This window comes from Rhinopithecus bieti, unplaced genomic scaffold (assembly GCF_001698545.2).
Source record: "Rhinopithecus bieti isolate Rb0 unplaced genomic scaffold, ASM169854v2 scaffold_78620, whole genome shotgun sequence".
Lineage (NCBI taxonomy): Eukaryota > Metazoa > Chordata > Mammalia > Primates > Cercopithecidae > Rhinopithecus > Rhinopithecus bieti.
This window is the reverse complement of record NW_016829908.1, coordinates 510933-524971: the sequence shown is the minus strand read 5'-3', so window position 1 is coordinate 524971 and position 14039 is coordinate 510933. Positions and strand designations below refer to the sequence as shown.

The window sequence follows — 14039 nt, the reverse complement described above, 5'->3', positions numbered from 1 at the left end:
CTTCTGTTATATTTTATTTGTCAAAGCAAGTCACAGCCCAGCACAGATTTAAGAACTGGTAAAATAGACTCTGCCTCCTGATGGGAACAGCTGTAAAGAATTTATGACCATGTTAACTTATCACTGGGTCCTGATCACCTTTAGGATGAAGTTCAAATATTTTAGCATGGTGCACAAAGTCTTTTAAATCTGGGCTGATTTCTTGCCACATACTGTATCTTTGGCTATAGAGAACTATTTGTTCTTTAACCTTGCCATAAACCATCACATTTTCATGCTCTTGCTGTTCCTTGCATATTGCTTTGTATAGAGGTGCCATAGTGTATTTTCTTGTTTTTGTGTTACTTAGATTGATTTCCAGTTCTTCATTATGACCCTATAGTAACCATTTTTTAGCAAGTGGAATTACTTATGGAATCAAGAATGTTGATTAAAAAAGAATTTTTTTTTAATGCTTTCGATTCTTAATGCTAAATCATTCAGAAAGTTGCCAGGTTATATTTCAATTAGCAAGCTGTGAGAGGACCCAACTTGCTAGAGAGGAAGTAAGAGGTACCTAATACCTCAATAACCAAAATGTATTTTTTAGTTTTTATTACTAATTTAACTCCTCATGTTTCAGAAAATTTTACAACCCTAATTAATTTGTTATATGTTTTATAAGCAAATATGGTTAACTGCAGTCTAAAGATACAGGAGTATTCCTGAATAGGTTCAGAGCCATTTGTTAACCTGGAAAAGTGGGAGGGTCCATACATGCTTTCAAATGACCAGAAATACTTTTCTCTTTTGAGAATAATTACTATACAGTATCATTGGCATCTAAGTATTACAAAGAGGGTATAGAAGCTGGGTGTGATGGGTGGTCCCAGCTTCCTCAGGAGATGGAGGGAGGAGGATTGCTTGAGCCCAGGAGTTTGAAGCTGTAGTATGCATTTATGCACCTGTGAATGTCTACTGTACCCCAGCCTGGGGAACATAGTGAGACTCTGTCTCTAAAAAAGGAGGGATGGGTAGAAATTTGAAAAGGGGTAAAAAATGGAAAGAGGAAAGAGACGACTTAGGGATAAGTTGGCAGAACATAAGTTTGGACAAACAAGTTTCCATCAGGTTTGCTAGATATAGAACTGCCTGATTTTTAGCCATTAAGAATGAGAAAGAATAGTTATATAAGTTCAAAAGAAATCTGTTCATGTTACTATAGTTTCATAACTTAAAACAAGGATATCTAGCTGGGTCTCTCTTTGTATATCTTTGTTCTATTTTCTATTCATTACATTGTTTCAAAATTTAATTAATTTGTTAGTGGGGCCTTTTATAGCCCTATAACAGACCATTTTGGAAGTTGGAAAATGTAAGTTCTGTGGCAGTGCCAGGAGGTCTGTGTTGTAAAATAATTTATTTAAATCTCTGATGGTTATGAATAATGGTTATGCTCTTAAAAATTATAAAATGCTGTTTTTTCTGTCTGTAAGATGGAAGAATTTCTGCCTCTGCCTGAGAACATTCTCTGATTTTAGATGTGAAAGTATATATTAGTAATATGTTACATACTTAATGAGATCGTTTCTCATTTGTCTTTGAAGCTGTCCGTGGACAGGTTGTTCAGTTCAAGCTCTCAGACATTGGAGAAGGGATTAGAGAAGTAACTGTTAAAGAATGGTAAGTGAATCTGAAAAAATCTCTTAAGTAAATTTAAAATAATTTGAGTAAAATAACTATTTTATTTTATTTATTTAATGGATAGTTGGAATCTATTTAAATTGAGAAACGTCTTTATAAACACATAATGCATTTTTAAAAGCAATAAGGTAGAATTACCTTGTGTTGATGATACAGTGGTGAAGGAGTTTGTCACACATCAAGGTACTTTATTCAATGTGATTTAAAACTGTCAGGTAGTCTGAGCTCTCTTCACTGTACTGAAAATGACTTTAGTAAGAATGTAAGTATGTTTGACTTACCATTGCCTGATACAGTTTACTTGCATGTTTAGAAGAGATGAAAATATTTTACCAAAATCACGAATCGAAAATAAATTTTGAAACATTAAAAAATTATCCAAAAAAGGGCCTGAAAGAAACAAAACCCTTTCATCCTCTACCCCATTTCTTTATTTCACCTTCTGGAAAAATAGAAACACCTCTGGGTACCGAACTCAGTTTTAGAGGTTTTTAGAAGTGGCAGTTAAGATGAGAAATAGATTACTTCCCACCTTAGATTTATACCATTAAAGATCCTTTTAAGAATCTGGTTCAACCACCTGAACATTCTTTTCTTGTTATTTACTTATTTTTTACTTCTTTACTTTAAACATTATTTACTTATTATTATTGCTTTGTAAGTTAGAAGAGAACGTAATAACATAAACATACCTACAGTTATGTGTCTGGTGGCATTGTGGGATTATGGAAATAGCAATGGACTTCAAATCCTAAGAGTCTGATCTTGAAACTTATTCGCTGTCCTACCTGTGACTCACTTGGTCTCTTAATGTGTCGTATGAGGATAACAGTACTTGCTCTGCCAACCTCGAGCGTTGAAAGGATCAAAATAATGTAATGTATAAGAAATGCATTTGATAATACCTTCTTTTCAAGACCAAGACAGTAGTAAAAAATCTTTATAGTTTTTTTTTTTTTTTTTTTTTTTTTTGGTAGAGATGGGGTCTTACTATGTTGACCATGCTGGTCTTGAACTCTTGGCCTCAAGTGATCTTCCCACCTGGGCCTGTCCAAGAGTGTTGGGATTGACGCAGTCATGAGCCACTGCACCCAGCTTTTTTTGATTGTTTTAAAAAACCATTTCTTTCAATTTCGTACCTCTTGTTCCTGCTACACCGCGGTATTGCTTGAGTATAGGGGGCGTTCTACGGCGTCGTTAGAAGGGGAGGAATCATTTTTATCCTGATTAAAAACTTCGTAAACTCTTTTAATGAGAAGACTAGAGTCATGTTTGATTAGTGTTTCAGAGAGGTTCTTGATGCGGAGTGATAGTAGTAAGAGAGCTTGCTCTGAATTCTGTGTTTTCTTTCCTAAATCTTGTAATATTGGTAAAAAGTAATGTAGAGTTCCTCTTCAAGCATTCTTCCTGCATTTAATTAGGAATAAAGAAAAATTAGGGTAACTTTTCTCCTAAGAAGCAAAAGATTGTTTCAAACGGACGGCCTGTTGTGCCCTCAACCCTCGCGTACCTGTGCTAACATTCTTAAATATCTGCTAGCCGTGATAAAGAAATCGACGTACTTTATGTTCTTAGCTCCTACAATTTAGCCTAAATATTTGCCCTGGCATGCTTATACTGGCCCAAGCAAGCATTAGGTCATAGCCTGTTCCTCTTCCTTATTTGAAGGTGTTTTTACCTTTCTCAGCATTCCACAAGTTACTTCCTCCTTCCTTTGTTCTCCTCTACCTTTGCCTCTTTTAAAAAGTTTTAAGTTGCTAGCCAATCAGGACAAATACAGAACGTGAGGTCCGGTTCCAGCCAGTGGAAACCGGACACAGCAGTAGGTTGGATGCGTCAGGTTATAAATGACCCTGTCTTCTTTGTTTGGTGTACTCTTGTAGCAAAACTGCTGTGGAATGTACTCTTTCTGCGGGAAGTAAAAATGGCCTTGCTGAGTAAATTAAATTTATGTTCAAGTGCTATTTCTTTACAGCACTGAGGAACAAGCATTTCAAACAATATCCATAAATAATTTAAGGAAAAAATACGTATTGTGTTGCACTTGAAATGCTAAAGGGCAGAATTCTAGTCTATAAAATGGAACCTGAGAATAGAAATTTGAATATGTAAGGAAGCATAATTTAACAGAAAGTAGTGTGGTTTTGGGTAAGGTTAAATAAAACCTCATTTATTCTTAGAATTTGTGAGAGCAAATGTATGGAAAAAGAAAAAAAATACTTAAATTTCACAAATCCTTTGATAAATTTCTAAAACAAGTTTAGATGTTATATGTTCTTTTGTCTTAAAGTCTATTTTGTCTGATAGTATAGCCACTGTAGCTTGCTTGCTTTCTCTTTTTTTTTTTTTTTTTGAGAGACAGAGTCTTGCTTTGTAGCCCAGGCTGGTCTCAAACTCCTGAGATTACAGGCTAGCCATCACACCTGGCCTTGTGTGACATACCTTTTTCGATCCTTTTACTTTTTACCATTTGTGTTCTTGAATTTAAATTATATTTCTTAGCATATAGTTGGAGCATTTTTTTAGAATCTGTTCTGCCAATCTTTGCCTTTTTATTGGAGTATGTAAACTTTTTACTGTATATTTTAAAGTTATTTTCTTTGCGGTTGCCTTGAGGATTACAATTAACATGTTAATTTAAAACACTATAATTTGGATTAGTAGAAACTTAATGGAATACAGACTTTGCTCCAATATAGCTCTATCACCTCTTCCTTCCTTTTGCTATTTGTCATATGTATTCCTGTTTTCCTTTTTTAGAATTATTATTCCATTAGCCCAGCATGGTGGCACAGGCCTGTAGTGCCAGCTACTTGGGAGGCTGAGGTGAGAGGATGGCTTGAGCCCAGGATGCAGAGGTTGCAGTGAGCTGAGATCGCATCACTGCACTCCAGTCTGGGCAACAGAGCAAGATCCTGTCTCAAAAAACAAAACAAAACAAATAATTATCACTCCATATTGAAAGTATTCCATTTTTAAACATCATAAAGCACATCAACACAGTTTTATAAGTATTGCTTTAATGTGGTTGTCTTGTAAATCAGATAGGATTTTTTTTAAAGTTACAAACAAAAAGTTGCAAATAAAACAAGATACAGATGTGGCCAGGTGTGGTGGCTCATGCCTGTTATCCCAACACTTTGGGAGGCCCAGATGGGAGTACTGCTTGAGGCCAGGAGTTCCAGACTAGCCAGGGCAACATAGCAAGACCCTGTCTCTACCAACAACAACCACCCAGATGCTCCTTGACTTATGATGGGGATAAGTCATAAACCCATCAAAACTAAAATGTCTTAAGTTGAAAATGTTTAGCCTAGCCTACCTTAAACATGCTTGGAACACGTACCTTAGCCCACATTTGGGCAAAGTCATCTAATACAAAGTCTATTTTATAAAGAACCGTTGAATATCTTATGCAGTTTATTGAATACTGAAAGTGAAAAACAGAAGGGTTGTATGGGTGCTCAAATTACTGTTTCTACTGAAGACATATTGTTTTTATACCATCATAAAGTTGAAAATTATGAAAGTCAGAGACCATCTGTAGTGCCAGTTTTCCAGGGATTTTGCTTTTTGTGGTGATCCAAACCTAGTATTCCCCTTACAGTGGCTGCGAGGCTGCTGATTTGGCTCCTGCTGTGCTAGGGAAAGGAGGATGGAAATTGGGCAAGTTAAAATGCTACAAAACTCAGCCATTTTTCCTGAATACATCCTTCTTAGTTGTTGCAAGCTTTTTTTTCTAATTTCCAAAATTCTGAAAAAACAGATTTTTAACAACTTTTGTCACTCTACTTGTTCATATGGAAGAGCAGATTTTCAGAGGTCTTTAATCCATCATTCTGGAAGTGGAAGTATGTGCTTTTAAACCTGGTTTCTATGTCATGGGTGCTGTTTTATCATAGGCTGAGGACTGGTTAGGATAGGAAGACAAGAAGCAAGAATGACAATTATCTGTTGCTGGCAATAAGTCAGAAATACGTACTAGAGACATTAAGAATGCCATTAGAATCAAAATTAGATGTATTATTTCAGGTTTGGTCCCATTCCTCCTGTTTTGTTGCTAAGACTATCTAGAAAAGCCTGTAAAGTATACCTAAAATGATTATGGGGTTAGAAGGACTTTATATAAGAACAGGCTAAAATAATTTTAGAAAGAAAGACTGGGAGAACTCCCATCTAAAATTCACAAAATTACAAAGGATATGTATTGAGGACATCAATTTTTAAACTTGCTTCTGGAAGTATTGGTCATCCCTTAAAGTTTGGAAAAGAATAATATAAGACAATAGAAGGAAATAGCACTTTAAAATGTATTTTAGAACTTATTTTCTAATAAATGGGTCAGACAGAAAACCTGAGAGTTTAATTAAATTTTTGGATTATAGACTATGGATTGCTTGAAATTCTTTTGAGTATTTCTTGCAGATACATTGAAGAGACTCTGGAAGTCATTATAGTCTTCTCTGAAACATTTCTTAGTACACCATCTGAAAGTAAATGCTGGGCTAGATGAATACCGATCTAACTCAGCATGGCATTTACATCCTTAATATGATCTGTAGTTATGATTGTTTATGTAAAAGTGTCTCCTTTCTTTCTCTTTTAGGTATGTAAAAGAAGGAGATACAGTGTCTCAGTTTGATAGCATCTGTGAAGTTCAAAGTGATAAAGCTTCTGTTACCATCACTAGTCGTTATGATGGAGTCATTAAAAAACTCTATTATAATCTAGATGATATTGCCTATGTGGGGAAGCCATTAGTAGACATAGAAACGGAAGCTTTAAAAGGTATTGTAAGTCTGTTAATCTATTTTACCAAATTGATTATTGGTCTCTTTTTGTCATTGGGTCCCAATTAAAAGTGATCTTTTTTTTTTTCTATTCCTATTAATTTTGGCTCTTGGGGAAATGTAATCTTTTCAGTGTGAAAAAAGGCAACAAGTTCAACACAAAATAGAAATCTGAATTGAAGGATAAGACAAAACCAAAGGTGGGAGGAAAAAGACAATAGCAAAAGGAAGAGATGAGATGTTGCAAAAAAGGTGGAGGATGTCCCATCCTTTCTCCTCTGGGGAATGACTCAAACATTCAGGTGGCGTTATGCACTGTTTCACATAAGTCAGTGATGTTACTACTTTTGGAGGGGTAAGAAGGTTGGGGATGGACTTTTAATAACTTACAGGATTTGAGTTGGAGTTTTAGAAGCCCAAATCAGGAAAATTGAAAAGGTTCTCTGTGAGTCATGATTATCTTTTGACCAGTTGCCATGTTAAAAATGTGTACAGTAACACTTCATTTACCTGAAGTCCTGCCTTCTGGAGACCTTAGTGTTCAAAGAGGCAACAAGCTCTCTCAGTAATTAAAGATTCAGGCTATAAATACTAGTCACTAAGAACAAAAATTGGAGTATCTAAAGATGAAATCTAATATAATGGATTGCTGTGTTTACCACTGATACAAAAAAAAAAAAAAGTACTCATGTTGGGGATGGTTATAAACTTTTTCAAGAGAAGTTGAAAAAAAAAAGCACTCTTGTTGGGGATGGTTATAAACTTTTTCAAGAGAGGTTGAAGAGAAAAGAAGGAAAATTAAAATGAAAGCAAAGATACCAGCATTTAGAAGAAGCAGCAACCATGGGACTTAACAAGTGGTAGATGTCCTGTCAGAAGGTAATTCATCATGAGAATGTTACAGAGGAAAGCCAAAACAGTTGGCAGTCCCAGTGGTAGCAGGCAGCTGACTGGCTAACTCAGAAGTTCCTTACAGCACTGTTGTGGTATACCAAAGTGTTATCATCTAGAAATCAGTTTTGATACTAGGGGCTGCAAGAACAATAGGTTTTGTGACAGAACTCCTAGGCCAGCATTCCCACCTTGGAAGTGCTGAGATAAGATACCTCAGTGTAATTCAGAAGTCTAGAAGGAGTAATTGAATTACAGTGACTGGCTGACACTTAGTTCTGCAGTCTGTAGAACAATAACTAATATTACAATCTTTTTTTTTCCAGAATCACATTGTATAATTTATAAAATTTTTTACATTTATTATTCTGTGAAGTATTCCAGTTTAGCAGATGAAGAAACTAAACCCAACTGGAAAGGTTGGACAGGCTGGGCTCGGTGGCTCACACCTATAATCCCAGCACTTTGGGAGGCCAAGGCGGGTGGATCACAAGGTCAAGAGATCAAGATCATCCTGGCCAACGTGGTGAAACCCTGTCTCTACTAAAAATACAAAAATTAGCCTGGTGTGCCTGTAGTCCCAGCTACTCGGGAGGCTGAGGCAGGAGAATTGCTTGAACTGGGAGGCGCAGGTTGCAGTGAGCCGAGATCGTGCCACTGCACTCCAGCCTGGCGACAGAGCAAGACTCCATCTCTTAAAAAAAAGAAAAAAAAAAGGTTGGACAATTTGCAAAATAGTTGGTGACAGGACCAAAGTTGGAACTTAGATGTCCTGAGTCCTTGTCCAGAATATTTTCTACTACGACATGTTGCCTCTAAAAGCTAGAATATGATTTATTGAAGGCTTCCTACTACTTTTTATTATTATAAAAGCTGGAGGGGTGCATTGCAGAAAGTTCTAAAATACAGAAAACCAAAACAACAACAAAAATTGTAATGTTCACAAATCACACTCAATACATTCGTGTATATCATTCCAGACATTTTTCTAGGTCATATGTGTACATGTAGGTATTTTTTTAACCAAAATAATATATTGTATATGCTGTAGTCCAATCTGTTTGCTTTGTTCATCTATGTTTTCATGACAGTACATTTCAATTTTATTTTTTTGTTTGTTTGAGACGGAGTCTTGCTCTGTCGCCCAGGCTGGAGTACAGTGGTGTGATCTCGGCTCACTGCAACCTCCACCTCCCGGATTCAAGAGACTCTCCCATCTCAGCCTCCTGAGTAACTGGGACTACAGGTGTGCGCCACTGTGCCTGGCTAATATTTGTATTTTTTTTATAGAGATGGGGTTTCACCATATTGGCTAGGCTGGTCTTGAACTCCTGACCGCAAGTGATCTGCTGGCCGCAGCCTCCTAAAGTGCTGGAATTACAGGCATGAGCCACCACAATTGGCCTATTTCCATTTTATATGATCGACAGACCATATGTAGATTTCCTGAATTATCCCCAAAATGTCCTTGATATTTCAATTGATTTTTTTTTTACTAGGATCCAATATAGGACCATACATTGTACCTAGTTGTTATATCTCTTAAGTCTCTTTTAGTCTAGTTTATCCTCTTCTACTTTTGTTTCATGACACTGATTTGAAGAGATTGCCTTTGTTTTGCAGAATGTCAGACTTTTTGGATTTGTCTTGTTGCATTGTGGTGTTATTTAACTTGTTCCTCTAGTTCATATATTTCCTATAAGCTGGAAGTAAGTTTTAAAGGCTGAATTCAGGCTGGGCTCAGTGACTCACACCTGTAATTCCAGCACTTTGGGAGACCAGGGTGGGTGAATCACTTGAGGTCAGGAGTTTGAAACCAGCCTGGCTGGCCAACATGGTGAAACCCCATGTCTACTAAAAATACAAAAATTAGCCAGGTGTGATGGCACATGCCTGTAATCTCACTTACTCAGAAGGCTGAGACAGGAGAATTGCTTGAACCCTGGAGGCAGAGGTTGTGGTGAGCCAAGATTGCGCCACTGCACTCCAGCCTGGGCAACAGAGCCAGACTCTATCTCAAAAATAAGCAAACAAACAAAAGAAAAAAACAAAAACAAAACAAAACAAAAAATAAATAAAATTTAAAAATAAAGGCTGAATTCAAGTTAAATATTTTGGGTGGAACACATCATAGATCATGTTGTGTACTTCATGTTGCTTCACATCAGGATACACTTAACATCTCATGACTGCCATAGTGATGCTAAGTTTAAACACTGAACTAGGATAATGATACCCTTACCCCTCTATTGTAGAATTGTGTTTTCCCCTTTTGTAACCAGAAAATTATGTATGTAGTGTTAGCTTTGACACTAAATAAGTAGGTTCTAATATCATTTGAGATCCTTCCTAAGTCAATAATTGCTTTAGTGGTTGTAGAATGATGATTTTGGGATTCTGTCATTCCTTTAACATTAGTAGCTGGCATTCTTCTGTCAAGTGGACCTTTCTCCTCTATCAGTGGGGGCTATCTGTGTTGGGGCTATCTGTATGCTAACTGTATGAAATACAGTTTCTATGAAATACAGTTCTTACTGGAAAGAAAATAAATGCTTAATTATTTCCCTTTACTGGTTCTCGAAGTAAAGAGATCCTTTAGTAGTCACTTCAAAGGGTGATACTAATTTTTCCAGCATTCTCAGTGTGTGTTTGAGTGTATTGTCACATGTAGCATAACGATGTTATGGTCAACAACAGACTGCATATACAACAGTGGTCCCATAAGATGATAACACATCTTTACTGTACTTCTTTTATGTTTACATATGTTTAAATACACAAATATTTACCATTGTGTTACAGTCACCTACAATATCCAGGACAATAACGTGCTCCACAGGTTTGTGACCTGGGAGCAATGGGCTATTTCATATAGCCTAGGTGTGTAGGAGGCTACACCATCTAGATTTGTGTAAGTGCACACTCAAGTTTGGATAATTGTGAAATCACCTAGCAATGCATTTCTGAGAACATACTCCCATCATTAAGCAATGCATGACTGTATTTCATCTGATTTCATGTGTTTAATCGATTACAGTCATTATTCTTCTGGATGCTCAAACCCATTATAGTGGCGACCCCTTCAAGCTGGCTCCTATGTGTTCTATTAACACGGTCCTGTTAACTTTTAAAAGCTTCCTTGCTTTTGGCACAAAAGATGTTCTGGGATTCACCTCATACTTTTCCCACCCACACCTGGAATCATTCATTTCTTCAGGGGCTCTTGTTCCTTTAAGTATTAGTATAGAATGAGTAAGAGGCTATAATGTGGGCATTAGGGGTGCTTTGTATTACTTTGATTCTAAATTTCTTTTGAAAGACATTATTGGCTAGGCACAGTGGCTCATGCCAGTAATCCTAACATTTCGGGAGGCTAAGGTGGGAGGATCACTTGAGCCCAGGAATCTGAGACCAGCCTGGGTAACATAACAAGACCTCATCTCTACAAAAAATAAAAAAAATTAGCCAGGTGTGGTGGCATGCACCTGTGGTCCCAGCTACTTGGGAGGCTGAGGTGAGAGGATCACTTTAGCCCAGGAGGTAGAGGCTGCAGTGAGCTAGTGAGCTCTGTTAATGCCACTGCACTCTAGCCTGGGTGACAGCAGGACCCTGTCTCAAAAAGAAAAAAAGTCATGCTTTTGTGATTTAGAGAAGTTTAAAGAAAAACAAAACAAAACAAAAAAATTCACCTTTAGAATTACCTGAAATAAACACAGATTTTTTTTTTTTTTTTTTTTTTGGATTCAGATTTAGAAAGGAAAGAGTGTTTCATTCTTGGCATAAACTGAGACAAGTAACGATGCTGAACAGTACTATGGATGTCATGAAATTAGAATGCCCAAGCTGGAAACCAGATTAGATAACAATTTAAGCCATCTAAAAAAGCAAGTTATTTATATGAACAAGTAAACAGTCGGAGTGTGTTATTTATTTTGTTTTGTTTTCTGACACGGGGTCTTGCTCTGTTGTACAAGCTAGAGTGCAGTAGCATGATCATAGCTCATTACAGCCTTGAATTCCTGGGCACAAGCAGTCCTTGAACCTTAGCTTCCTGAGTAGTTAGGACTCCATCATGCCCAGCTAATTGGCCTTTTGATTTTTTTTTTTCTTTTTTTTTGAGATGAAGTCTCACTGTGTCTCCCAGGCTGGAGTGCAGTGGCACGATCTCAGCTCACTGCAACCTCTGCCTCCTGGGTTCAAGCGATTTGCTTGCCTCAGCTACCCTAGAAGCTGAGATTACAGGCATGTGCCACTACACCTGGCTAATTTTTGTATTTTTAGTAGAGATGAGGTTTCACCATGTTGGCTAGGCTGGTCGTGAACTGGGCTCAAGTGATCTGCCTGCCTCCACCTCCCAAATTGCTGGGATTATAGGCATGAGCCACCACACCTGGTACTGGTTTTGTTTTTAGTTTGTTTTGGCATCTCAAGTAAGATCCAACTTAATAAGTCTGGGTATAGCAAATTATAAAATCACAGAACATTTTGTGGGGGGCCTGTTTTTTATCTGGATACTTTTTTTCACAAAAATTAATATTCTCTATAACATGATAAATCTTAAAGAAATTATGCTGAGTGAAAGAAGCCAGACCCCACCCCTCAAAAGAAAACATGCTATATGATTCCATGTACATAAAATTTTAGAAAATCCAAACTAATCTGTAATGACAGAAAACCATTGAGTGGTTGCCTGGTGATAGAGTATGGAGGGTAGGAAGGGTTGGGAAGGAGGGATTACCAAGGAGTACAAGGAAACTTATGGAAGTGATAGACATGTTCATTATCTTGATTATGGTGATGTTTTATGAGTATACACATATTTCAAAGCTTATCAGATTTTATTTTTTTTGTTTTTGTTTGTTTTGTTTTTTTTTTTTTTTGAGACAGAGTCTTACTCTGTCGCCAGGCTGGAGTGCAGTGGCATGATATTGGCTCACTGCAGCCTCCGACTCCCTGGTTTAAGTGAATCTCCTGCCTCAGCCTGCCGAGTAGCTAGGATTATAGGCAGGTGCACACCACCACACCCAACTAATTTTTGTATTTTTGGTAGAGACAGGGTTTCACCATGTTGGCCAGGATGGTCTCCATCTCCTGACCTTGTGATCCGCCTGCCTTGGCCTCCCAAAGTGCTGGGATTACAGGCGTGAGCTACCGCGCCCGGCCTCAGACTTTATATTTTTGTATGTGCAGTTTATTGTGTGTCAGCTGTATCTCAGTAAAGCTTAGAACAAAATTAATGGCATTGGATAGGTTATGTTTACAGTAGAAATTATCTGACAGTATTCTACATAAACAACTGATAATTTGCTAACCATTCTATTTCATTTGCCATTCATCATATGTTCTAAACAATTATCTTGCATGCTAGTTTTATTTCACATCTGTACCTTTTTGCTTTTACATTTGGACTTGCTTTTATATTTTATTGTAAGACTAAACTATGAAGCATAAGCCCATGTATCAAATAAGCAGGCCTATAGAACATTACATTCAGTTTAATGAGAGAAATTTATATATGCTTCATTTTAATTGTGGAAATGAGAAAGATTTCTAAATATTTTATGTATATTTTCTTAAGCAAGAATTTGTAGTAATATTGAATTTATGTTTTTCCTGTCTTAATGCTAGTAAAACCAATTATATAAAAAACTAACAAAAGTCTTCTAGAAGTATAAATTATATTATTAACATTTTACAGGTAGAAAATTATTGTAGCATAGAGCCATGAAGGGTAGAAGAGATCAGGACTAGACATCTTAATAGTAGTACTGGAAATTAAGTCCTATCTTGTAATGCTAATTATATTCTATAGTACTGTCTAGTAACATAGTCATAGTCTAGTTATAGACTAGTCATAGACTAGTAACATAGTCGTAGTCTGCTTCTCAAAGCTGGAGGGTCATGATAATTTTCGTGAGGGAAACTGTATTTGTGACCTCCAAGTCCTATCTATGAGTGCTTTGACTATAGACAGACCTCTACTTAAAAACAGTTTATTGGACTCACTTATGCCAACTTGTATCTGTGACATATAAGAAGGTATATATTATTTAAAAAATTACAAGTTGAAATCCAGTTACTTAATTTTTTTTTTAGTTACTTATCATTATCACCATTATGTCAAAGCTATTCCATGTTTCAGTGCCTTGTCGACTGTAAACTTGGTTTAGACCATGTGTAGTCACTCATGCCTGTAGTTCCAGCACTAGGAGGATCATTTGAAGCCAGGAGTTTGAGACTAGCCTGGGCAACACAGCGAAACCTCATCTCTACAAAAATTAGCCAAGTGTGGTGGAGCACACCTGTAGTCCCAGCTATGCAGGAGGCTGAGGTGGGAGGATCACTTGAGCCCAGGAGTTTGAGGCTGCATTGACCTATGATTGTGCCACTGCATTCCAGCCAAGGGACAGAGCAAGACCCAGTTTCTTAAAAAAACACACACACAAAACAAGCAAAAAAATTAGATGGGCATGGTAGTACACCCCTGTAGTACTGGCTACTCAGAGGAAACCCAGTCTCAAAACCAAAACAAAACTAAAACCAACTCAGTTTAAATTGTGTTACCTCGAGTTGTCTTTACAGCTGATGTGGTGACAGATGCTTTCTCTACCCTCTATTTATTTAATACAGTAACATGATTCCTCACTTTTCTTTTTTGTTGAGACGGAGTCTCGC

General features: G+C 37.0%; 1 protein-coding gene across 3 annotated transcripts in view; it reads left to right on the top strand.

Moving 5' to 3' along the window:
* DBT (dihydrolipoamide branched chain transacylase E2) overlaps window positions 1–14039 on the top strand; it is a 72228-nt gene that overhangs the window by 28773 nt on the left and 29416 nt on the right. For all 3 annotated transcript variants that reach the window (XM_017865145.1, XM_017865146.1, XM_017865148.1), the window contains 2 exons: window positions 1587–1662; window positions 6290–6471. In XM_017865145.1, coding sequence (XP_017720634.1) covers window positions 1587–1662; window positions 6290–6471 — 258 coding nt within the window. The remainder of the gene's footprint in view (window positions 1–1586; window positions 1663–6289; window positions 6472–14039) is intronic.